Raw genomic sequence first — 23,758 nt, 5'->3', positions numbered from 1 at the left:
GCATTTAAGATTCTATGTAGACGGATGGATGCGGGTTCGACTCCCCTGACTCCCACTCTTCCTTTATTTGAAGCATGGGGAAATGAAGAGTAATTCACCCCCCACAGGGGAGTCTGAAAGCAAAATCACAGTAATGCTTTGCAGCAAAATTCTTACCAAGTCCTGATTCTTTGCATTCTGTTCTCTCTCAGATTCTAACATAACACGCAGATTTTTAGCTGTATTATCCAGAACTTCATTTGTTTCTTCAAGTTTCTTGATTTTATCCTATTAACAGACATTAAGATTAATCATAATTACTCATGATTTTTCTTTTGTTTTTAGAATGTAATCCCACAAAGAGAAGGAATTTTTACCTTAAATTTAATTGCTTCATCAGACAGAATCATATTCTGTTTCTTGGTTTCCTGAACATGTTTCTTTGACTCCTTGATCTATATAAAATAAAGCACTCAGAATTCAGAAATATAAACCACAGTGTTATCAAAACATATCTCTGAACAGGTGATCCTGTAGAGAAGAAAGCAATACTTTATACATAGGATGATTACTTCCAATTTGGATGGTTTGCAGGAAGTAACGAAATCTTAAAATAACCCTAATAACTGAACTATATAATACAGGAAGAAATAATCCAAGCTGGAATCATGAGGGAATATACTGAAATACCGAAGAATAATTATACCTTCTGTTCATAATTTGACAATTTTTGTACAAGTTCTGCATTTTCTTTCATGATATTCTTCAACTTCTCAGAAATCTGCTGTTCAGTGACTAAAAGGGAGAGGAAATCCATAAGGTTACTATGATCACTAAATAAAACTGAATTACCCAATGTATCAGCACTATATTCTCTAGTTCTGTGACAGAAAAGGACTCCTTAACATAACTACTATGTCTTTAAAAAAGCAACCTGTAGTTAATAGCAATAAGGGTATAAAAATACTACTAAAATTTAAGAAAAATATGATAAGGACCCTTATTTCAATGAGAAATTCCAATTTAAATTTATTTCAAAGATAGAAAATAGAATAAAATATTTTAGTTTGATATCCTTCCCTTCATGAAGTACCTTTCTTCTTAGAAAACAATCATTTCTAATATATGTCATTTGCAAAAAGAGAGACAAAAAATACAAGCACACAGATTTCCATCTCTCATTCTCAAATTATCTACATAAGTAAACACATACCGTGTTATTAAATCATTAGCATCAACATAGTATGCTTGCATGTGATGCATCTGCATGAAACCAATGAAGCCAATCTGCCCCAAATCAGATTAATCTTCTTCCAACTCCCCCAATTTGTTCCACCTCATCTCCTCTATCTCATTTGGTGGCATCATCTACTACTCTGTCATCCAAGCTAGCAACTTGGGTTAGTAAAACGTTCAGGGGTAAGTCAATCAGACATCGGAAGTCACGGTTACCTACTTCTCACTTACATAAGACTCAGATCAAACACCCATACTGAGGAAAGAGTATAAATAATAAAATAAGCCTAAACACTTACCTTGATATACTCTATCCTTTACCTAGAAGAAAAATGAAATTTGATGTCAAAACATTAATAGAAATATTATAGTATTAGATAGTATTATAGAAATAGTTTATACAACAGGTAAATCATAACTAAATGAAAATTTAGCAACAGTTTGGTTCACAATAATAATCCATAGGATTAAAAGTAACAAAAGGTTAAAAAGCATTTCAAATCTAACGGGTAGTGATACTTCATAGTTTCTGATAGATAAAAGCACTAAAGTGAATACCTCATTTTGCAACTAAAGGTATTATTTTTATCTATTAAAAGAGCACCAACTTATTATTTTTTTATAGAAATCTGTTTTTTTTTAATTTTTAATGTTTTATTTATTTCTGAGAGAGAGAGACAGCATGAGCAGAGGAGGGTCAGAGAGAGAAGGAGACACAGAATCTGAAGCAGGCTCCAGGCTCTGAGCTGGCTGTCAGCACAGAGCCCGACACGGGGCTCAAACCCACGAACTGTGAGATCATGACCTGAACTGAAGTCAGATGCTTAACCAACTGAGCCACCCAGGTACCCCAAAAGAGCACAAGTCTTATTAAGCATTTAACATTAATACTGGAAATGGGTATTTTCATGTTAAATAACTAATACTTCTTTTACCCGAAATCATTTGACAACCCTGAACAGCCAGAAAGAGGCCTTAGAAACAATGATCAGACTCTCAGCAAACAAAATTACAGGCATAATTTTTGTACTAAGATATGTCTCCTTCTCGCACCAGAAAACATCTTTGAAATCCTATCAAAAGCTGGCACCTGAATGGGGCGCCTGGGTGGCTCGGTCAGTTGAGTGTCCAACTTTGGCTCAAGTCATGATCTCATGGTTCATGAGTTTGAGCCCCTCATTGGGCTCCGTGTTGTCAGCGCAGAGCCTGCTTTGTATCCTTTGTCCCCCCTCTCTCTGCCCCCTTCCCCACTTGCATAAACTCTCTCAAAAAAAAAAAAAAAAAAAAAAAAAAAAAAAAAAGGAGTTGGCAACTGGCTGAATTTTGAGATCTAATAAACTAAGTCATGTGATTTTCCCAAACCCTTAAAGACAGTGGTCATCAACCTAAAAGGGAAAGAAGATTGCTCGAGGGAAATGCACCGACAAGAGACATAACTAACCTCTAAAGCATCCTTAAAGGCAGCACTGATTACAGGGCTATAAAATCTAAGCGCTACTCAATTTTTAAAAAATTCTATCACTGAATGTCTTTGCAACTCAGAAGTTATTTCCACTTTCAAAAGTTACAAAGTGGTGATGATACCCAAATCAGTCCATAAATCATCCATGATATCTTGTTATTATTACAGTATTTAACACCACTTATAATAACGTTGCTATAGGAAAATGCATTCAGAGTTCCAACATGGAAAGAAATGGCTGTTTCTCTAATGTCACAGCCTTGCTAATGGGAGACTAAGCTTCTTTTGCCTTCTTTCCCCCAGATCAGGAGGCAGGAGGCGACAGGAGGAAGCAAGAATCAAGCAAGGGCAGGGCCTATGGTTCCAAAGTCAAACACTGAGGCTGGGAAGCACCATTTAGGACATACAGCCTGCCTTACCCTGTGAAAATGTAAACAGATTTTAGGATTTTTTAGATGGGAGAAACAAGAGTGGGAAATAAAAAACATTTTCACCTTTTCCCCTTCCACTCATCCTTTCTATGCTCCCTTTCTCCTTTCATCTGAGGAAAAGTCCCATAAGGTCAGAGGACTCTTCACAGGAATCTAGGCAAAAGACCTTTCTTTTTAAGTGACTTTACCATCACTTGTGCAACAAGAGAAAGTTTATGAGCAAGGATATGTCTGATAAAACTAAGAAATCAGAAAAATACTCAATTTTAAGAAGACATGGATCCAATGCTTTTGGCTACTTTAACTGTTATGCTTGAACTGAAACTGAAAGCTCATTCACAGAAAATGATACTTTTCTCCAATTACATGATAACTATGAAACAAAATGAAACACAGTCACAAATATGAATATGTATGAGTGTACACACATAGATAAGCACAGAAGACCAGTTCTGCACAAAGATTCTAAGGAATAAAAATCCGAGTGTTTCTCTGGATACTACATAATCTGTATTTCTAAATAAAAAGATATTTAATGAGCACAATAACACATGACCAAATTAGAAAATCTGTGAAACAGATATAGATGGAAAAAGACTGAAAAATTACCTAGTGTCTAGATCTATTTTTACTATTTTGTTTTATAGCATTTTTTGTTTGTATATGTATTTATATAATATACATGTACCTACACTTTACTGTCTTGATTTCTGCTTTTTTCCATTTATATTATGAGCATTTTCTGGGCTCCAGTATCTTTGAAATACATACATTTAGAGAGTTACATGGTATCCCATTATATGCAGGTTCAAGAACAATTCCCCTACTGTGGATCATTTAGTTTGTACGAAGTTCTCATTCCAATAAACAGCGTTCCATTGAACACCCTTTCACAAGATTTTTAATGCATGATTGGTTATTTCTTTAGAACAGACTATAAGACATGGTATTATAATAAAAAGATACAACATTTTTAAGAATTCTGATACATAGTATTTAAGTGCTTTTCAAGATGGCTGTAAGGGTTCCCAATTCTATTATAAATGTACACTGCCGCCTGGGTGGCTCAGTCGGTTGAGGTTGAGCGTCCAACTTCAGTTCAGGTCATGATATCGCAGTTCATGAGTTCAAGCCCTGCAATGAGCTCTCAGAGCCTGGAACCTGCTTCAGATTCTGTGTCTCCCTCTCTCTCCAGCCCTCCCTGTCCCTCTGTCTCTCCCTTTCTCAAAAATAAACTTAATTTAAAAAAAAAAAGGGTAAAAAAAATGTATATAAATACCCAAGTAGGTACACATACACTTCATCTTTAGACTTTTACCTAAGATTCATAAACTGAAGTTTTCCGATTAAGATTATATACATGTTGTCTAAGTCTTTACCAACAAAGATTACACTGAATTATTTCACAAGACTAGCTTAGGTTACATGCATTTGTGTTCACGTTAGGAACTGAAAAAGAAACAAAAGGGCCAGTGATTATAAAATATCCTTTGTCTTGATGAGTCAAAACATAAGTTTAGTTTACTCACAGCGAGGACAGTTCTCCAGAAGAAAATGGCAAATGAAACAAGTCCCAAGAAGGCAGTGATAAGCACAGGCTTCCATGGCAACCCATAAAAATCAGGCCCAGGCTGAACATCATCAGGCAATGTAGCAACTAACTGAAACAGAAATATTAGAAACAATAAGAAACCATGAAGAAATTTACAACAGAGCAGTCACAAAGAACCATCCACAGAAATTCTAGACGAACCTCCATCACAAAACCTCTCCATCAAACATCTTAAGTTGCTTCCACTGAGGCAATAAAGATAGGATACCTGCAGCCCAGTTCTTGTTAGGCTTGAAGTATTTTTGTACATCATGAAGCTAAATGTCTTTAAGCTGAGCATGTATTTCTACTTTACAGTAGGTTTTACCACATCATATTGTCTAAGATATGTCTAGAATCTCTCTGGATCATACTTTCCTCTTAGCTAATTTTTAGGAGTTAAAAAGCCCCATAAAACAAAAAACTTAATACCCTAGAGAAATAATCACCTTTTGTGGCTCCAAATTGATAACGAATAACAAATAATATGCATTTCCTCTAGGATTTTAAATCTTAATTCTTTTACTCTTATACAAAAACAAATGCTGAGTAAGCTCATACAGCTCCTGATAACAGGTCTAGACTGCTCTGAATTTAACCATCGTCTACATAACCCAACGCCTTTATTTTAAATGCTTCCTGGAATACAACTGTATAAGCACCTGCCGGCTTCTACACTCTCACCGCCCTCTACGAAAACACAAGTATCTATCCCACCGCCCCCAACAGTGCCGGGCGTCACTGGAAACGGGTCCAAAGCGATCGTGACCGCATACGAGAAATAACCCTGCCTGGTAAATGGAAGTAATCGGTAACAAACGCGCAAGTGACGAAACCTCAGACACACTCCCCCGGCCCTGTCTACACCGCACTACAGCGCCTTGCCTGCCCCGGGCCCGGCCCCACTCGTTTCTCCCTCGCCGGGTGAGCGCGCCCACTCGGCTCAGAGCTCTCTACCCGCCTGCCAGAGCTGGGGTCCCTCCCTGGGGGTGGGGCCTTCACCTCCAGGAGCTTGGCTAGGAGGGCCGCGTAGAACACCGACAGGGGTCCCAGAAGTTCCGGGTCCCCGGGGGAAGCGGTGACAGAAGGCACAGTGGCAGGAACTGAGTCCATTGTGTGGGGATGGCTGAGCAGAGGCGACGCTTCCCCGTTAACAGCACCGCGTCCCCCCTCTTTCACCGCTTCCTCCTTCCGAAAGGAGCCGGCTGAGGAGGCGGACACCGGGAGCGAACTTCGCCTCCCCCGGCCGCTGGCCCTTTCCCCCAGCGCCTCCTGGAAAACACGTCATCAGACACGGCCCCGGGGAGGCCGTCAGGGCGCCTAGCGGGCCGCGCCGCAGTGGGCGGGGCCGCGCCGCAGTGGGCGGGGCCGCGCCGCAGTGGGCGGGGCCGCGCCGCAGTGGGCGGGGCCGCGCCGCAGTGGGCGGGGCCGCAGCGGAAGAAACCGAAGGCGAGCGAGGCGGGGAAGAGCCACCAGACCTGCGCAGAGGAAACCGAGGGAGGTGCCGACAGAGGTTCACCGCCGCAGGAGCTGGTCTCGCAGGAGCTGGGGGAGACCGCGCGATTTAAAGGGCCCGGGGACTACGCGGAGGAGCTCGGGCTGGGGACAGACCCGCCCCTCAGGCCCCTCGGCGCCGACCTCGCGTAGCTGCATGCCGGGGGCCGCGGGCACCTGTCCTGCCGCTCACACGGGGGACAGCAGGCGGGACTGGGCCTCGGTCTCCTGGGCGAGGCTTCCTCCCCCAGCGCCCCGTCTCCCGGCTCCACTTCTTCCGCTCCTACTCCGCACGCCGGCGCTCGCTCTTGCCGCTGCCCCGAGGAGCCTCGGCAATACGCACGGTGCGACAGGGTTTGGTTCCGGGTTTCGTATTTTATAGTGCTGTGCCTTGTGGGAAAGGGCAAGGATTATGCATAAACACCTCCTAAAAGTTGAAGAAAGTGGGGCCATTTAACCTGGAGGGAAAATGATGTTTGCCAATCTTTAAAGGTACGTCTTCAAGTTTAATGTAAAGTCAATTCGGAAGAACAATCAGGAAAATCCTGAAAACGAAGAGCCCTGGAGAGGGGTGGGAGGGGACGGGAAGGCAGCCTCTGCAATTAAAATAGAAAGTAAGGTACTGACCCAAGAATCCAGATTATGGAACAGAATAGAAAATCCAAAAATAGACCCAACTGCATTGAAAACTTGGAATATGGTAAGTCAGTTGGGGGGAAAGAGCCTTTTTAATAAGTGGTATTAGCATAACTAAATAAACCATATGGAAAATGATAAAATTGGATTTTTTCCATAAGGATAAATTACAAATGATCGGACACCTAAATGTTAAAAAATGAAAACAAACAAGTACTAGGAAAAACATGGGTGAATTTCTCAATGTATTGTGAATGAGCAAAACCTTTCCAATTATGTCTCAAAATCCAAAAGATCTGCAAAGAACTATTTTAAAAAATTTGTCCAGCCCCTGCATGCAAAAAATGCAAAACAAGCAAAGTCTGCCAACGACAACCTGAAAAAAACTATTTGCAACATTAGACACAAGAGGTTAATATTACTAAAATACAAATAACTGTACCAGTAGGGAAGAAAACAGCCAGCAAACCTATACAAAAATGGGCTGAAAAACTGAACAAACAGGAAAAGACCCAGGAATAGCTCACAAATAGCTCATGTGAAAACATGCTCTGCCTCACTCATAATAAAAGACCTACAAATTAAACCTACACGGAGATACAATTTCTCACGTACCCTGCAAGATCTAAACATCTGACAACACTTCTGTCGGTGAGAGAATGTAGGGGAAACAAGTAGTCCCATGCATTGCTCATCATTGCAGAAAATGATACAACCTCTATGAAAGGGAATTTAATTTAGCAACATTCCCCCCCATCACTTGTGTATTTACCTTTTGATGTAACAATCTCACTTCCAAAGATCTCAAAGATACTGTGTATACAACAAATGGTGAGAAGACAATATGCACAAAACTATGTTATCCCAGCATTATTTGTAATAACAAAAGACTGGAAACAACCAAAATGTCCGTTAATAGAAAAGTTGCTGAATACACTAAACTGAAACTGGAAAAAAAGAAATTAATAGATTTTATATACTGCTAGGGTATGATTTCCGGAATGCTTTTTTAAAAGGAGGGGTGGAGAAAAATATGTAGAATACTACTTTTATATTAGAAAGTAACAAGAGACATATATATATATATATATTTTTTTTTATGGCTCTGAGATAAAATTCACAGGCATATACTACACAAAGTGCACAATCTGCTAAACTGTCACATATGAATACGTCTGTGAAACCACGATCACATTCAAACTGAACATATCCTTCACCTCCACCAGTCATCTCCTCCCCTTGGTAATCCCACTTCCTGCCACTTGCTGACTGCATTTCCCACAGCTTTATATATGAAATACATAATACACCATGCATTCTAATTCTCTGGCTTATCTCAGCCTAACTGGAGATTCACCCATGTTGCTCATACATCAATAGGTTACATTCCATTTTATTGCTCAGTAGCATTTCATTGTATGGATATACCACAATTTGCTTATTTATTCAGCTGTTGATCTGCGTTTGAGTCCCCAACTCCCTCTGTCCAGTTTTTGGCTTTAACAAATAGAAGGGCTATGAATACTGATGTGCAAGTCCTTTTAAGGATGTAGAATTTATCAGGGGTACATGCTTAGAAGAGGGATGACTGGATCATCTGACATTTACCTTTTGAAGAAGCTGACAAACGGTTTTCCAAGATGATATACCATTTTACATGCCCCTCAGCAGTGTGTATTTCCAGCTCCTCTGCACTTTCTCCCATACTTAGTATTTTAATTTTAATAATTTTAATTTCAGTCAATCTACTAAGTATATAGTGATAATTCATGGGGGCTTAAATTTGCATTCCCCTGAGAAGTAATGATGTTAAGCATTTTTTAAATGTGCTTATTTCCTATGCACATATCTTCTTTGGTGAAGTGTTACTTTACTGGGCTATTTCGTATTAAATGAGCTTGGAGAGTTCTTTATATATTCCAGATGGAAGTCCTTGTTCAGATACATGCTTTCCAGTGCTTCTCTGCTAGTCTGTGGCTTATCTTTTCATTCACTTAATAGTATATTTTGGAAAGTGTAAGTTTGTACTTTGATGAAATCTAAATTCTTGAATTTTTATGAATGAATCCTGCTTTTTGTGTCAAGTCTCAGAAATCTTTGGCTTAACTTTTTTCTAGAAGTTTTATAGCTTTAAGCCTTACACTCACTTCTGTGAAGCATTTTGAGTTAATTCAGGTTTCTGACAGGTATGGATCGGTTTTTTACACAGGGATATTTGCAATAGTTTTGGTACTGTTTGTTGAACCGACGTCTCTTCTCCTCTCTGTCTTTCCTCCTTTGTCTGAAGCCCAATGCCAGATAGGTATTTCTGGATGGTCTATTCTCTGTTCCATAAATCTTTTTGTCTATCTTTACACTGATGCCACGCTCTCCTAATTACCACAGCTTTACTGTAAGTCTTGAAATCATCATGCTTGTGCTGTTCTAGGCCCCTTGAATTTTCCATATGAATTGTACAATCAGCTTGTTGTCTTCTACAAAACAAACCCTGGTAAGATTTTCATCAGGATTATGCTGACTCTGGGGATCCCACTGGGGAGCTTAATATTTGACATACTGTTTGTCACAGTGATGATATGATAGCATAACAACAGTCTTCTCTTGAACAAGATATATCTTGCCGTGCATTTAGGTCAATTTCTATCAGCAATATTTTATAGTTTTCTATTGTAAGTCTCACAGTTTTACCAGATTTATCCTTAAGCAATTCATATTTTTGATGCTATTTTACACATGGAGGTTTGTTTTTAATTTCAATTTCCAACTGTCTGCTACAATTTTAATCCTTCCTTCCCACACTACATTTTACTTCTTTTTCTTGCTTTAGTACACTGGTCATTGCCTCACTGTGCGCCACTATTAACACTGAACAGATGTGGTAAGAGTGAACATCCTTGTTTGGTCTCCAATCATAAGGGGAAGCATTTAATTATTCACCATTAAGTATGATGTTAGCTGTTAAGTTTTTCATAGAGCCTATTTTAAGCCCCTTTCTATTACTAGTTTGCTGATTACTTTTTTTTTTTAATGTCAGTAATCAACATCGGATTTTTTCAAATGCTTTTTCTGTGTCTATACATCAGAACATTTGGAATTTATTTTTAAAATTTGTTAATATGTGACTTGCATTGATTGATTTTCTAATGTTAAATGAACCTTGCATTCTTGGGATAAACCATACTTGGTCATTATGTATTATCATTTTTATATATTGTTGGACTTGATTTGCTAAAATTTTTAGAATTTTGTGCCTATGTTCATGAGAGATACTGATCTGTGGTCTTCTTTTCTTGTTATATCTTGGTCTGGTTTGAACTGGATGTATTTTCTCATCTTCAATTCTCTAGAAGAGTTTATATAGAATTAATACTATTTCTTCCTAATATGTTTAACTGAATTCACCAGTGATGCCATCTGGACCTGGAGTTTTTTTTGCAGAAAGGTTTTTTAACAATAAATTCAATTTCTTTAATAGCCAAAAGCCTTAAGTAGGCTTTTGCAATTTGTGTCTTAGATGGAATTTCTTCACCTCACCTAAACTATCAAATTGACATAAATTATTCATAATATTCCCTTTTATTGTTTTAATTACTATAGAATCTGTAGTGAGGTCATGTGTGATTACAGATATTGGTAATTTGTGTTTTCTCTTTTATTTCCCTGATCACTCTGGCTAGCGGTTAATCAATTTTATTACTCTCAAAGAACCAGCTTTTGTTTTCATTGGCTTTCCTTTTGTTTCCTATTTCATTAAGTTATGTTCTTTACTTCTTTTCTTCTGCTTCTGGGGATTAATATGCTCTTCTTTTTCTAGTCTCTTAGAGTAGAAATTGAGGTCACTAATCTGAGATCTTTCTTCTTTTCTAATATATGGTGCTATAAATCCCCAAGTACTGCTTTACTGTTACGGCAGCAACTCAGCTGTTTTCATTTTCATTCTGCTCAAAATACTGATTTCCCTTTTCTTTAACCCATAAGTTATACAGAAGTATGTCAGCTGGTTTCCAAATATTTGGAGATTTTCAAGAGATCTGTTACTGATTTCTAATTCAGTTTTACTATGGCCAGAGAATCATACTTTGTATGATTTGAGATTTATTTTTTGAGATTTGGTTTATGACCCAGAATGATTTATCTTGGTAGATGCTCCATGTGCACTCAGAAAGCACATATACTCTGCTCTTCTGGGATGTTCTATAAACGTCAAACAGGTCAAGTTGTCTGACAATGTTGTTCACATCTTCTAGAACCTTATTCATGTTCTATCAATTACTAAGAGAAGGATATTGAAATCTCTAATTATAACTGTATACGTATATCTGTTTTTCCATTCACTTCTATCAACTTTTGCTTCATGTATTTTAGAGGTCTATTATTACAAACACAAATGTTTACGATTATTATGACTTAAAGACTGACTATCCTAGAAAATAACTTTATCCCCATTACATACTTTGCTTTAGAATCTACTTTGGTATTGATATAGCCACTGCAGCTTTCACTTGACTATTAGCAGGAGATATCTTTTTCAGTCTTTTTAGTTTTAACTTTTTTATGTCTTTTTAAAGTGTGGTTCCTAAAGGCATCTATTTGGATCTTGCTTCTTTACCCAATCTAACCACCTCTTCCTTTTAATTCAGGTATTTAAACAAATTCTATCTGATGTGATTACTGATACGATTAAATTTAAGTCTAGGCATCTTCTTTTTTTCTGTTTATCCCATCTGTCCTTTGTTCCCTTTTGGCTCTTACTCTGCCTTCTTTCAGATCATTGAGTCTTCTTAATGAATCTAATTTATCTCCTCTCTTGGCTTATTTTGTTATTTTACTGTTTCAGTGATTGCTTCAGGGTTTATAGTATATATCTATAACGTATCACAGTCCACCTTCAAAAGTGACCTGTACTACGTCTTGTGTATAGTAAGAACTTTACAAGATTTAATACCATTTCTCCATCTCCCGACCTTCATGTTATTGTTGTCCTGTATTTTACTTTTATGTATTTTTGAAACTCAATGCTACAAAAAGTTACATTTAAAGACATTTAAATAATAAGATGAGGACCGCCTAGATGGCTTAGTCGATTAAGCCTCCAGCTTCGGCTCAGGTCATGATCTCATGGTCTGTGAGTTCAAGCCCTGTATCAGGCTCTGTGCTGACAGCTCAGAGCCTGGAACCTGCTTCAGATTCTGTGTCTCCCTCTCTCTCTGCCCTCCTCCACTCATGCTCTGTCTCTCTCAAAAATAAATAAATGTCAAAAAAATTTAAATAAGAAGATGATAGTTTTATATATGTACTTATATGGTTGCCATTTCTGGCACCCTTCGCTCCTTTCTGTAGCTCCTCTATTTCCACTTGTTGCCATTTTCCTTATGCCTCAAGGTCTTCCTTGAACATTTCTCAAGGCACAGGTGTGCTGGTGAATTCATTCAGTTCTTGTACATTGGGGGAAAAAAATCATTTAATCTTTGCTTTATAAAATTATTTTGCATGGTATGATACTATAGGTAAACAATATTGTTCAAGTATATTAAAAGATTTTATTCTACTGTATTCTGCCATGTATTCTGATAAGAAATCTTGATGTCAACCTTATCTTAATCCTTCTCTATGTGAAGTATCTTTTTTTTTATTTCTCTGCTTTTAAGATTGCTATTTATCAGGTATTTTTGAGAAATTTGATTATGATATACGTCAGTGCAGTTTTCTTCATGCTTCTTATGTATGGGTTTCATTGAACTTCCTGAATATGTGGATCTATAGCTTTCATAAATTTTAGGAATTTTCAACCATTATGTCTCTAAGTCTGTTCCTGAACACCTCTTCGATCCTGTCCTCTAGTGATTCCAGTTCCACTGACTAGGCTGCTTGAAAGTGCCCCACAGCTCACAGGTAATCTGATCCGTTTTCTGGAGTCTTTTTTCCCTATATATTTCATGTTGGAGAGCTTGTAATGCTATGTCTTCAAGTTCACTAATCTCTTCACCTACAATGTCTAGTCTAGCATTACTCCCACCCAGTATATTTATCATCTCTGTCACTATAGTTTTCAAATCTAGAAGTTTGATTTGAGTATTTTTAAAAAAATTTTTTTTCATGTCTCTACTTAACTTTTTTAGCACCCAAATTATAGTAATAAAAACTATTTTAATATCCTTGCTTAATTGTAACATCTCTGGTAGTTCTTGGTTGGTTTGGATAGGTTGATTTTTCTTCCCACGGTGGTTTCTATTTTCGTGCCTCTCTGCATGCCTAGTAATCTCTGACAGGATGGCATACATTACAAAGAAATGTGATGGCTGATTTTCTTTGTCGACTTGAGCGGTTATGGGATACCCAAATTAAACCTTAATTTTGTGTGTGCTTTTGAGGGTGTTTTCAGATGAGAATAGCCATTTGAATTGATTCACTAGGTGAAGCAATACACCCTTCCCAATATGGTTGGGCATCATCCAATCCACTGAAGGCCTGAGCAGAGCAAAATGCAAAAGGAATTTACCCCTTCCTCCAAGATTGCTTGAACTGGGACATCATTCTTCTACCCTTGCTACTCCTGGTTCTCAGGCCTTCAGACCTGACTAAAATCTACTAAAATCTAAAATCTTTCGACTCAACCTGAATTACACCACTGGCTTTGCTGGGTCTCCAGCTTGTAACAGCAGATTGTGGGACTCCTCAGCCACCATTTGTGCATTAGTCAATTCCTTGTAATAATCCTCTTCTACCTGTGTGTGTGGCTGTCCCTTATTGTGGCACAGAAGTGTAGAACCCTGAGTTGAGGAGATGGAGCTGAAAATCCAGGGAAAGCAAGGCCGCTAAAATTCACAGGGCTGAGTACCAAGAGGAGGCATGAGGAGGGGGGTGGTGAGAAAGATCGAGTGCTCTAAGGATCCCTGAAAGGTCCCCTTTGAGTATTCATCAGCACATGAGTTTGACAAAATTACTCAACATCACAGAAACTATCCAAGCGATTAGAGGGAACAGTTCCTGACAACAGGGCCAAGAATAGTACCTATAATTCTAGAACTGGATGAAGTACTCAGAAGGGTCTCAATTAGACTAAATGCTGCTCATGTCTTACCTAACAAACCTGAAAAGCAAGACGCCAAAGAATCAAACCTATTTCCTAGCTATTTTACCTGAACAAACAGAACAAAGCTCAAGAATGTTATTGGTCAAGGTTCTCTAGAGAAACACAACCTGGGAACTCTCTCAGTGCAGGGCGCAGGCACAACTGTAGGGCTCACACCACTTGCTCTCGATCTTTCAGGAATTACCATCCTTTGTGATCTGATGCCCAGGGACTTGAAAATGGCTTCGTTTATTTTGTCTGATTTCTTTTCAGTTACTTCAGTGACAGCAAATCCAGTATCTTTAAATCTAGCTTGGCTGAATGTGGAAATCATTTGCTTATTTTTTAATGGTAATGAAATTAATTTTAAAAATTGTCCACAGGGGCGCCTGGGTGGCTTAGTCGGTTAAGCGTCCGACTTTGCTTAGGTCATGATCTCGCGGTTCGTGGGTTCGAGCCCCGCGTCAAGCTCTGTGCTGACTGCCAGCTCAGAGCCTGGAGCCAATTTCAGAGTCTTTATCTCCCTCTCTCTCTGACCCTCCCCTGGTCACGCTGTCTCTCTCTCTCTCTCTCCTAGAAATAAATTAAAAATATTAAAAAAAAAAGAAAAAAAGAAATGACAGCCAACTCAAAAGCAATAAGCAATCTTAGTACCCAGAATGTAGTTTAAGTACTACTTCCCATTAAAAGAAATCAGGGGCTCCTTAGAGAAGTAACTCCTTCAAGATCCAGGCAGGAAATGTAGAGGATGAGCTTAGAACATCCAGTCACACTAGAAAGCAAGGAAGGTGTCAGTGACCACTGGGTGGTGTCAAAAGGCTCAGAAGCCAAGCTGAAGAGCCTCCCCACCAGCCAAAAATGGGAGAAATTGAGTGCTGATAAGAATAAGAACTAAGTGGATTGAAACATGCCAAGTATTTTCAAATTCATGATGTCATAATAATAATTAGAATAGAGTTAGGAGAAACACACCAAAACACCCACTGGACATCACTGGATAAAGCCAGGAAGCTAAATCATTATTTTGGAAACTATTTAAATAGAAAGAATCAAATATTTATATTGCCTAAACTATACAAACTAAATCTCCGTGTAAAGAATACTTGATTATAACTTTCTTTCTGAAGAAATACCCCAGCCTTTAAATGAAGCAGGAATAATATAATCACCATATCACTATTTTGCAGCCTATGATATATTAACAGACTTAGTCAATGTCACCAATGACTAGTGCCATCAAAAGGAGAGGGACATCCAGGGGCGCCTGGGTGGCTCAGTCGGTTAAGCGTCCGACTTTGGCTCAGGTCATGATCTCATGGTTCACGGGTTCAAGCCCTGCATCAGGCTCTGTGCTGACAGCTCAGAGCCTGAAGCATGCTTCAGATTCTGTGTCTCCCTCTCTCTCTGCCCCTCCCTCACTCATACTCTGTCTCTCTCTCTCTCTCAAAAATAAACATTAAAAAAATTAAAAAACAAAAAGTAGAGGGCCATCTAGACATTAGATGCCTTCTGTTGAAAGCAAACATCTCCTGTTAAGTATCCTTACCAATCAATATTGAACCTGAATCTGACTATCAACTCCCAGCAAATACAGAGTTGGAGAAACATGTTTAGTTACACTGGGGGATGTAGTTAGCAAATGGAGAGCATGATATAACCCCTAGAGGCCAAACACACTCGTTTCTTCAATGAATACATTCCAACAACAACAAACAAAAGGAGAAAATCTACAGGCAGAGGAAATTATATACTCCCCCCACCCCCCCACTGAAATAAACTAGACAAAATATATGGAAAACACAACCTGTTTTTTAGGTGGAGAACAGGCAGCATACAACCATGACTCCTGAAGGAAGGGAAAGCAAGGAGGTGAGCCTGCTGGTCAACCAGCTTCCTGACTGGAGGTACTTTCTCACCTCAGTACTGGGAGGGAGAAGCCTCACAGAGCCCACCAATCTCGCTGAGGACGCGGAGGCCAGAGTTCAGGGAGACTGAGGTAACTGAAATGTGCAGGGAAAGGTACTAGAAAGATGGGGGCTACAAAGTAAAGGAGTTCCAGAAATCCATGAGGGGGTTTCCTTCAATCTTTGCTGAATTCAAAGCAGGATCTGCCTAAGGTAAGACTCTCTGAGGATGGGCAAAAAACACTGCTACAGATGAAAAGAACAACTACCAGGAATCTGAAAACGGCACAAATCCCAAAGTTCTATACAGGCCTGGGAAGCAAATCATGGTCCCGTCAGTTACAGTGACTGGACTTTGCCGCATGCTCATGGCATTCAGTAGATTCCAGAAGAATTACGCCTTAGGACCAGGGCTGTACTATCTCTAGAGTAGAGACAACTATGCACACAATCTTAAAAAAATCCTACAAATAAGACCAGAAAGGTTCAACCTGGTCCATAAGTAACAACAGTCTAGCAAAACAAACCTCAACACTTTTTTTTTAAGAAGCCACCAAAAACTAGGCACTCGACAACCTGGCATCCAGCAGCAACAAGGAATCACTAGAATAACTATGTGATTCTAAAAACAAAAAGCAGAAAAGTATGTCTACATGTTAAAAAAGAAAGGCAGGAATGTCCCATGAGTAGGAGATAAATCAGTCCACAAAAAACAGACCAAGAGAGGTGCCTGCATGGCTCAGACAGTTAAGCGTTCAGCTACTGATTTCATCTCAGGTCAGGGTCTCACAATTCACAGGAATGAGTCCTGTGTCGGGCTCTGCACTGACAGCCTGGAGCCTGCTTGGGATTCTCGCTCCCTCTCTCTCTGCCTCTCCCCTGCTCAGGTCTTTTTCTCTCTCTCTCAAAATAAATAAACTTAAAAAAAAATAGGACAAGAAGTTGCAACAGAGATGACAATTAATTAGCTTGAAAAAATTTAAAAAGAATTATTTTGAAGTTTATTAAGAATTAAAACAAAACGAAACCTTAGCCATGCTGATGAAAGGTACAAGATATAAAATAGAACCAAGGGGAACTTTTAGAACTGAAAAATAAACTACCAGAAATGAAAAATTCACTCGATGGGCTGAACCACAGATTAGAGACTATTAAAGATGAATGAGGGGGCATGTGAGTGGCTCAGTCGGCCAAGCACCAGACTCTTGGTTTTGGCTCAGGTCAGGTCATGATCTCACAGTTCGTGGGATCAAGCCCCATGTCAGGCTTAATCACTAAGCCTGTTTGGGATTCTCTCTCTCCCTGCCCGTCTTGTGTTTTCTCTCTCTCTGAATAAACCAATAAACTTTAAAACAAGCTTTTTTAAAAGATCAATGAGCATGAAGAGAGCAATGGGAATATCTAAACTGAAGCAAAGACCCAGAAGGCTGAAAAACAACAAAAAAGAACAGGGCCTCCGCGACCTATGGAACTCCGTGAAGTGGTCTAGCATACGTGTAATTAGGGTCCCAGAAGGAAAGGCAAGAGAGGATATAAAAAAAAAAAAATCTAAAGAAATAATGTGAAAACTCATCAAAGTGTCCAGAAAAAGACTGAATTTTACTAAAGTAATTATGTTTTCATTAACCTTTTTTAAAAGGTGTGTTTCATGAAATGATGCTCCGCATCCCTCCTCATCAGGGAAATACAAATCAAAACCACACTGAGATACCACCTCACGCTGGTCAGAGTGGCTAAAATTAACAAATCAGGAGACTCTAGATGCTGGCGAGAATGTGGAGAAATGGGCACCCTCCTGCACTGTTGGTGGGAATGTAAACTGGTGCAGCCCCTCTGGAAAACAGTGTGGAGGTTCCTCAAAAAGTTAACAATAGAACTCCCCTATGGCCCAGGAATAGCACTACTAGGAATTTACCCAAGGGATGCAGGGGTGCTGATGCATAGGGGCACATGTACCCCAATGTTCATAGCAGCACTCTCAACAATAGCCAAAACATGGAAAGAGCTTAAGTGTCCATCAACTGACGAATGGATCAAGAAGATGTGGTTCATCTATACAGTGGAATACTACTTGGCAATGAGAAAGAATGCAATCTGGCCGTGTGTAGCAACGTGGATGGAACTTGAGGGTGTTATGCTGAGCGAAATAAGTCAGGCAGAGAAGGACGGATACCATATGTTTGCACGTATAGGAGGATTAGGAGGAACTCAATGGAGGACCATGGGGAAAAGAAAGAGAAAAACAGTGGGAGAGAGGAAGGGAGGCAAACCATGAGAGACTCTTGATGCTGAGAACAAACTAAGAGCTGATGGGGGGGGGTGAGGGGAAGGGGGGTGATGGGCATGCGGGAGGGCACTTGTGGGGATGAGCACTGGGTGTTACATGGAAACCAACTCGACAATAAACTAAAAAAAATTTTAACATAAAAAAATAAAAGGTGTGTTTATTCACAGATGACTTGATCACCCTACTACTCAGAGAATCCTATGAAATCTACAAAAAAAAGTCCTAGAACTAATAAATTTAATAAGGAATGAAGATACAAATATAGAAAAAACAACTGTGTTTCATTGTCTCAGCACAAAAAAATGGTAAAATAGATATAAGACACCATTTACAACACTGAAAACCATGAACTACACAGGCAAACAAACTCTGCATGATACCTGTACCTCAGACTTACAAAACACTGCTGAGAAGCTAAAGATCTAAACGTGGAGATGAACTTGGTTCTTGGATTAGAAGCCTTCGTATTTGTTGATGTTAATTCTTCCAAAACTCATCTACAGATTTGACATAGTAACAAAATCTCAGGAAGCTGGTTCTAAAATTTATATGGAAAGGCAAAGGAACTGAAATAGCCAAAACAATTTTGCCAAAGAACTACCTGATTCCAAGACTTACTATCAAGCTATACCCATCAGAAAAGGGTGTTATCTTAGGATAGAAGTACAGATCAATGGAACAGAGGGCAGAGAGAAACACAAACATGTCAGCTGATTTCTACTCAAGTGCCAAGGTAATCGGAAGGGAAAGGAAATGCTACAGGAGCAACTGGATATCCCTAGAAGGAAAAATACGAAAATTGATGCCATTCATAAAAATTAACTCAACACAGAACAGAGACCTGAGCATGAAAGGTGTAACTATAAAAGTTCTAGAAGAAAACATGAGAAAATATTTGCATCATTGGAACGGCCTAGGATTCTTTAGGCAGGAAACAAAATACACTCACCATAAAGGTAAAAATTCATAAATTTGCTCTTCAAAAGCAACATTAAGAAACTGAAAGGCCAAGCCATCGACTGAAAAAATTACTCATAATATATATCTGACAAAGAAGTTGTAACTAAAATATATGAAGAACTCTTAGATCTTAATATTTATGAGAAAAAAAACAGTTTAAGAAAGGGCAAAAGAGGGGCGCCTGGGTGGCTTAGTCGGTTAAGGGTCTGACTTTCGCTTAGGTCATGATCTCGCAGTTTGTGGGTTCGAGCCCCGCGTCGGGCTCTGTGCTGACTGCCAGCTCAGAGCCTGGAGCCTGTTTCAGTCTGTGACTCCCTCTCTCTCTGACCCTCCCCTGCTCACTCTGTCTCTCTCTCTCTCTCCTAGAAATAAATAAAACTTTAAAAAAAAAAAAAAAAAAAAAGAAAGGGCAAAAGAGGGGCACCTGGCTGGCTCAGTCGGAAGAGCCTGTGACTCTTGATCTCTGGGTTGTGAGTCTGAGCTCTGCACTGACTGTAGAGATTAGTTAAATAAATAAAATAAGCTTTAAAAAGAAGGGCAGAAGATTTGAAAAGCTATTTCACACATGAACACCCAAAACATGGCCACGTGAAAAAGTACTCAACATCTACCACCAAGAAATACAACTAAAACCACAAAGAGGGGCACCTGGTTGGTTCAGTCAGGCGTCCAACTCTTGATTTTGGCTCTCACCATCATGGGACCAAGCCCTGCACGGGATTCTATCTCCTCCTCTCTGCCCCTCCCCCACTCATGCATACGCGCATGCACGAGCTCTCTCTCTCAAAACAAACAAATGAACTTACAAAAAAATTTTTTAAACCCCACAAAGACATGCCTACTAGAATGGCTACAATTTATGACTAATAACATCAAACATTAGCAAACATATGACCAAAAGGACGTCTCATAAACTGCTATGGAAGAATAGACTGGATAGTCACTCTTCAGAATTGTTTTGCAGCTTTTCAAATAAAACAGACTTCCCATACGGTAGGGCAGTTTCACACCTAGGTATAAGTTCGTTTTATAATTATAATTCTACAACGGGCAAACAGAACCTATAGTGAAATATAGTGTTGCTGGGAGCCAGCGGTAAGGGAGATACACTGGGAAGGCACATGAGGAAACGTCTCTGAATGAAGGAAATGTCCCATGTCTTGGTCATTGGTTATTTTAACATGAGCGAATACATTTGTTAAAACTCACTGAGCTGTATTCTTAAAATGGGTGACCTTTATTGTATGTCATTTATATCTGACTAAAGTTGATTTAAGACATACATATGGCAACCTACTGTAATATCTGGACCTCATCAAGATCCTGATTTGAACAAAAACAATTTTTAAAAGTAGGGAAGGGGATTTTCAATGTGCCAACTATTTGGGTGATATTAAGGAATTACTGTTAAGCTGGGTAATGGGCCATGGATTCATTTTACAATTGTCTCTGCTTGAGTATGTTTGAAACTTTCCATGATAAAACACTTAAAAAATTAAAGCATCACTTCAAACATTTAGAGTTACTATGCAGAAAAAGAATTAGATTCTACAAGAAGGAATCATGCAGAGGAAAATGTGGAGTCAGTGAGAGAATGAGCGAGCCGACAGAGCAGTATATGGCCCTGAAAGGTTAGGTTGTTCACACGAGGAGCTGTTGACCCCCAGATCTCCTAACTACCTGCCAGGTGATGAAGAGGAGTTTCTGCAGTTAGTGAAGTTGGACAGGCTGCCCCCAAAGGTCCCTTCCACCTCCAAGATTCCATCAACTGTGGATCCATGAGCCTGACTTCTGGTCCGGTTTTCCTGAGCAAGTCAGCACCCCGATGCTCCCCAGCCCTACCAAAGAATGATCTATACTACTTACCTGACAGTTCACAAAACCTATTTCAAGATACTTTCCATTTTCCCAATGTTCATATATTTGATACGCCCTTTTCTTATACCTTTCCAAAATCAGAATCATGCTTTATACCTCTCGGAATCTTCTATTCCTACTACAACACTCTGCACATACTGGGCCATCTAAATGCTTCCCTGACAACACCTTTCAAGTCCGTGTTACTTTGCAACATTGTGCCCTTTCCCTGGTCTTCCCTGTCCCTGCCTTCCCACACCACTCCCAAGCAGAGACCCTGTCTTATACCACATCTGTGCATGTGGAAAAGGGCTCTGTGCACATCCACAAAGAAAATGAAAAAAGAACTCCTTCCATCTGGAGGCTGTTAAATTTTTGAAGTGACAATGATTCATTGTGATAATCAAATTCGAATTCTGAAACTGCCTTAATCACTGAAAATTTCATTATTCTAACTAGACGGGTCATCCACACCTTTACCTGGGGCGCTGCTAACCACCACAACCACGGAGAAAGCTAAAAACTCTTCCCCATGCTGGTGGCTTTTCTCCTGCATTCCCCAGCTATCCAATGTTTTTAGGCCTCCCTCAGACCATCCACATGAGAAGCAGGCAGAAGGTGAAATCCTACAAAATGGCAGGCACTGCACTAGACACTTTATTATCAACTCCTTCAATTCTTACAACTGGAGTAGGTATTATCTGCATTTGGAAGACGTAGGACAGCTAAACGGAGCTCAGTACTTTGCCCAAGCTTTTCAATGCTGGGATTTGAAACCAGATAATCCTGGCTCAAAACCCATGCATTTTTAAGGAATGAGGGTGCGGGGAATCCTCTTTCCTACACAAGTCTTCAAATAACAGAACATAGTGGAAAAGTATTTTTGTGGGGGAGGATACTTTTCAGGTCCAAGGACAACTTGGCCTCCAACTTCTGAAAAGCTTGCTCATTCCCGCAATCTACCAAGAAAAATGTCCAATTTCAACAAACACCACAAGGGGGAGCTAAGTCCTAAAAAGCTCAGATCTGCTTCCAGATAGATTAAAAGTCTCATTTGAATCCTGACTCCCTTAAGAAAGATAAATCTGAATAGATACTCTGCCATAAGCGACTCTTTCTAAGAAACAAATCTAACCACATCCCTCTCCTGCTTAAAACTTTCCAAGGATCCCCATCCCAAAGAGTCTAACACTACCTGTCACAATACACAACTTCTCTCCCTATCTCCTTCCAGAAGAACCCCCCAATCGCACCCTCAATTATTCAACACCAAAAAGACATCCCTGGCCTCCCCAAAAAGCCTTTTTTTGTAATACCTTCTGTTTCTCTGAACCTGTTATTTCCTCGGTCTAACTGCACGCCACCTTCATCTCCCACCTTCTATTCAGCAACACGCATCAAACTCCAGTTCATCCTTCAGCTCCTGCTGAAACTTCTGACCTTCTCTGCCCATCCTTCTGCCACAATGAAATCAATGTATCCAACACATCATTCTTCCATCAGGAAAATACTTTCTGCCCGTATCATATTATGTCTCGAGTAAAGGTCTTTATCTACCCGCTGGACTAAAAGATCCCGGAGGGGAAGAGCCATGTTTTAGAGGTGTGTCTATGCCCAGCTCTGACGCCGCAGATCTGAGCTAAGAACCCATCAAATTACACACCGGTGGCCTGTGTATAAAAAACCGTAATTGATCGATACTTCTATCTGAAGAAGCTATGTATGTCGAACTTACCGTCGTAGTTAAGTAAGTTATCAATGAATATATTACAAGAATCGCATTTTCCAAGGGCGTGACACTTGCTGGCTCTTCAGCATTTGTTTCTAGTTGCTTTTTTACATCAACAGCATCAACAGGACTGCTTTCCATTGAAATTATCCCTAAAATTGAGGATGAAAATTAAAACTTTATAATATACTTTAGAGTTAGACTTGTTTTTCTTCATTTAAAATATTTATCAGGTGCCCACCAAGTATTGGTCAGTGGCTTCTGTTAAAGGCTTATACAGGTTAGGGGTGCCTGGCCAGTTCAGTCAGTAGAGCACATGGCTCTTCATCTCAGGGTGATGAGTTTGAACCCCATGTTGGGCGCATAGATTACTGGAGATAAAATAAAAAAATATATACTAAAAAAAAAAAGACACCTCTTCTATATGTCTTATATAAAGACTTATATAACTTATATAGTTATGCTCCTAAAGAATTCTAGACAGAGCAAAATTCAGAATGTCCATTCGAGCCACCATACCCTTCCATTATGAAATGAACACATCTCCAGCACACCCTACCCCTCACCAGATCCCCCATCATGTCCCTGGCCAAGCAACTGCTACCTGAACAGTATTTAGTCATGGGAATTAAGAAAAGCAGAATTTTATGGGGTTTTTTCCCCCACACAGACCAGATGCATTTACCAAACGTTCATTTAGTGCTGGTGAAGCACTGTGTTAGAAACTTCAGGCAAAGGCTACGTGGAAAATCGTCAGCGTGAAGACCTGTGGGTGGGATGCACCAATGCTCAGCGCAATGCCAGACCTCGGCGACTGCTTCCTCAACAGATGAATGACAGCTACACAAAAGAGACTTTGCTAAGCGCCCCGAGACACTAACAGGAACTGCTTACTGAGCGGGGGCCTGCCTGGAGCTCTGCATGAGAGGGAGGACTCCAGCTAAGCCTGAAAGGGTTTCACTAGAGGAGAAAGGAGGGAGGCGATCTCAGTTTGAATTACTTGAGGCTGGGGCATGTAAACAGCTGGGAGTGCAGCAAGCAGTCAGAGAGGCCGGAGGAGGGGACTCTCTCCCAACCCAGAGATTCCACTCACTACAGATTTAAGAATGACCTCTGGGGA

At 39.8% G+C, this 23,758-nt stretch overlaps 1 protein-coding gene across 8 annotated transcripts in view; it reads right to left on the bottom strand.

Moving 5' to 3' along the window:
- The window catches only part of MIA3 (MIA SH3 domain ER export factor 3), a 58,486-nt gene that overhangs the window by 15,598 nt on the left and 19,130 nt on the right, over window positions 1-23,758 (bottom strand). For 6 of the 8 annotated variants that reach the window (XM_039222230.1, XM_039222231.1, XM_039222234.1 and 3 more), the window contains exons 6-11: window positions 22,645-22,790; window positions 4,638-4,769; window positions 1,515-1,536; window positions 686-774; window positions 357-434; window positions 157-267 (exon numbers count right to left, since the gene is read on the bottom strand). In XM_039222230.1, the coding sequence (XP_039078161.1) occupies window positions 157-267; window positions 357-434; window positions 686-774; window positions 1,515-1,536; window positions 4,638-4,769; window positions 22,645-22,790 (578 nt within the window). Of the gene's footprint in view, window positions 1-156; window positions 268-356; window positions 435-685; window positions 775-1,514; window positions 1,537-4,637; window positions 4,770-5,701; window positions 5,989-22,644; window positions 22,791-23,758 lie in introns of those variants that run through there. The other 2 variants (XM_039222237.1, XM_039222238.1) reach the window with 1 other exon arrangement.

The sequence above is a fragment of the Hyaena hyaena genome, unplaced genomic scaffold, assembly GCF_003009895.1.
Source record: "Hyaena hyaena isolate Hyena2069 unplaced genomic scaffold, ASM300989v1 scaffold_1086, whole genome shotgun sequence".
Lineage (NCBI taxonomy): Eukaryota > Metazoa > Chordata > Mammalia > Carnivora > Hyaenidae > Hyaena > Hyaena hyaena.
The sequence above is the reverse complement of the archived record's forward strand: the minus strand, read 5'-3'. Positions and strand labels throughout refer to the sequence as shown.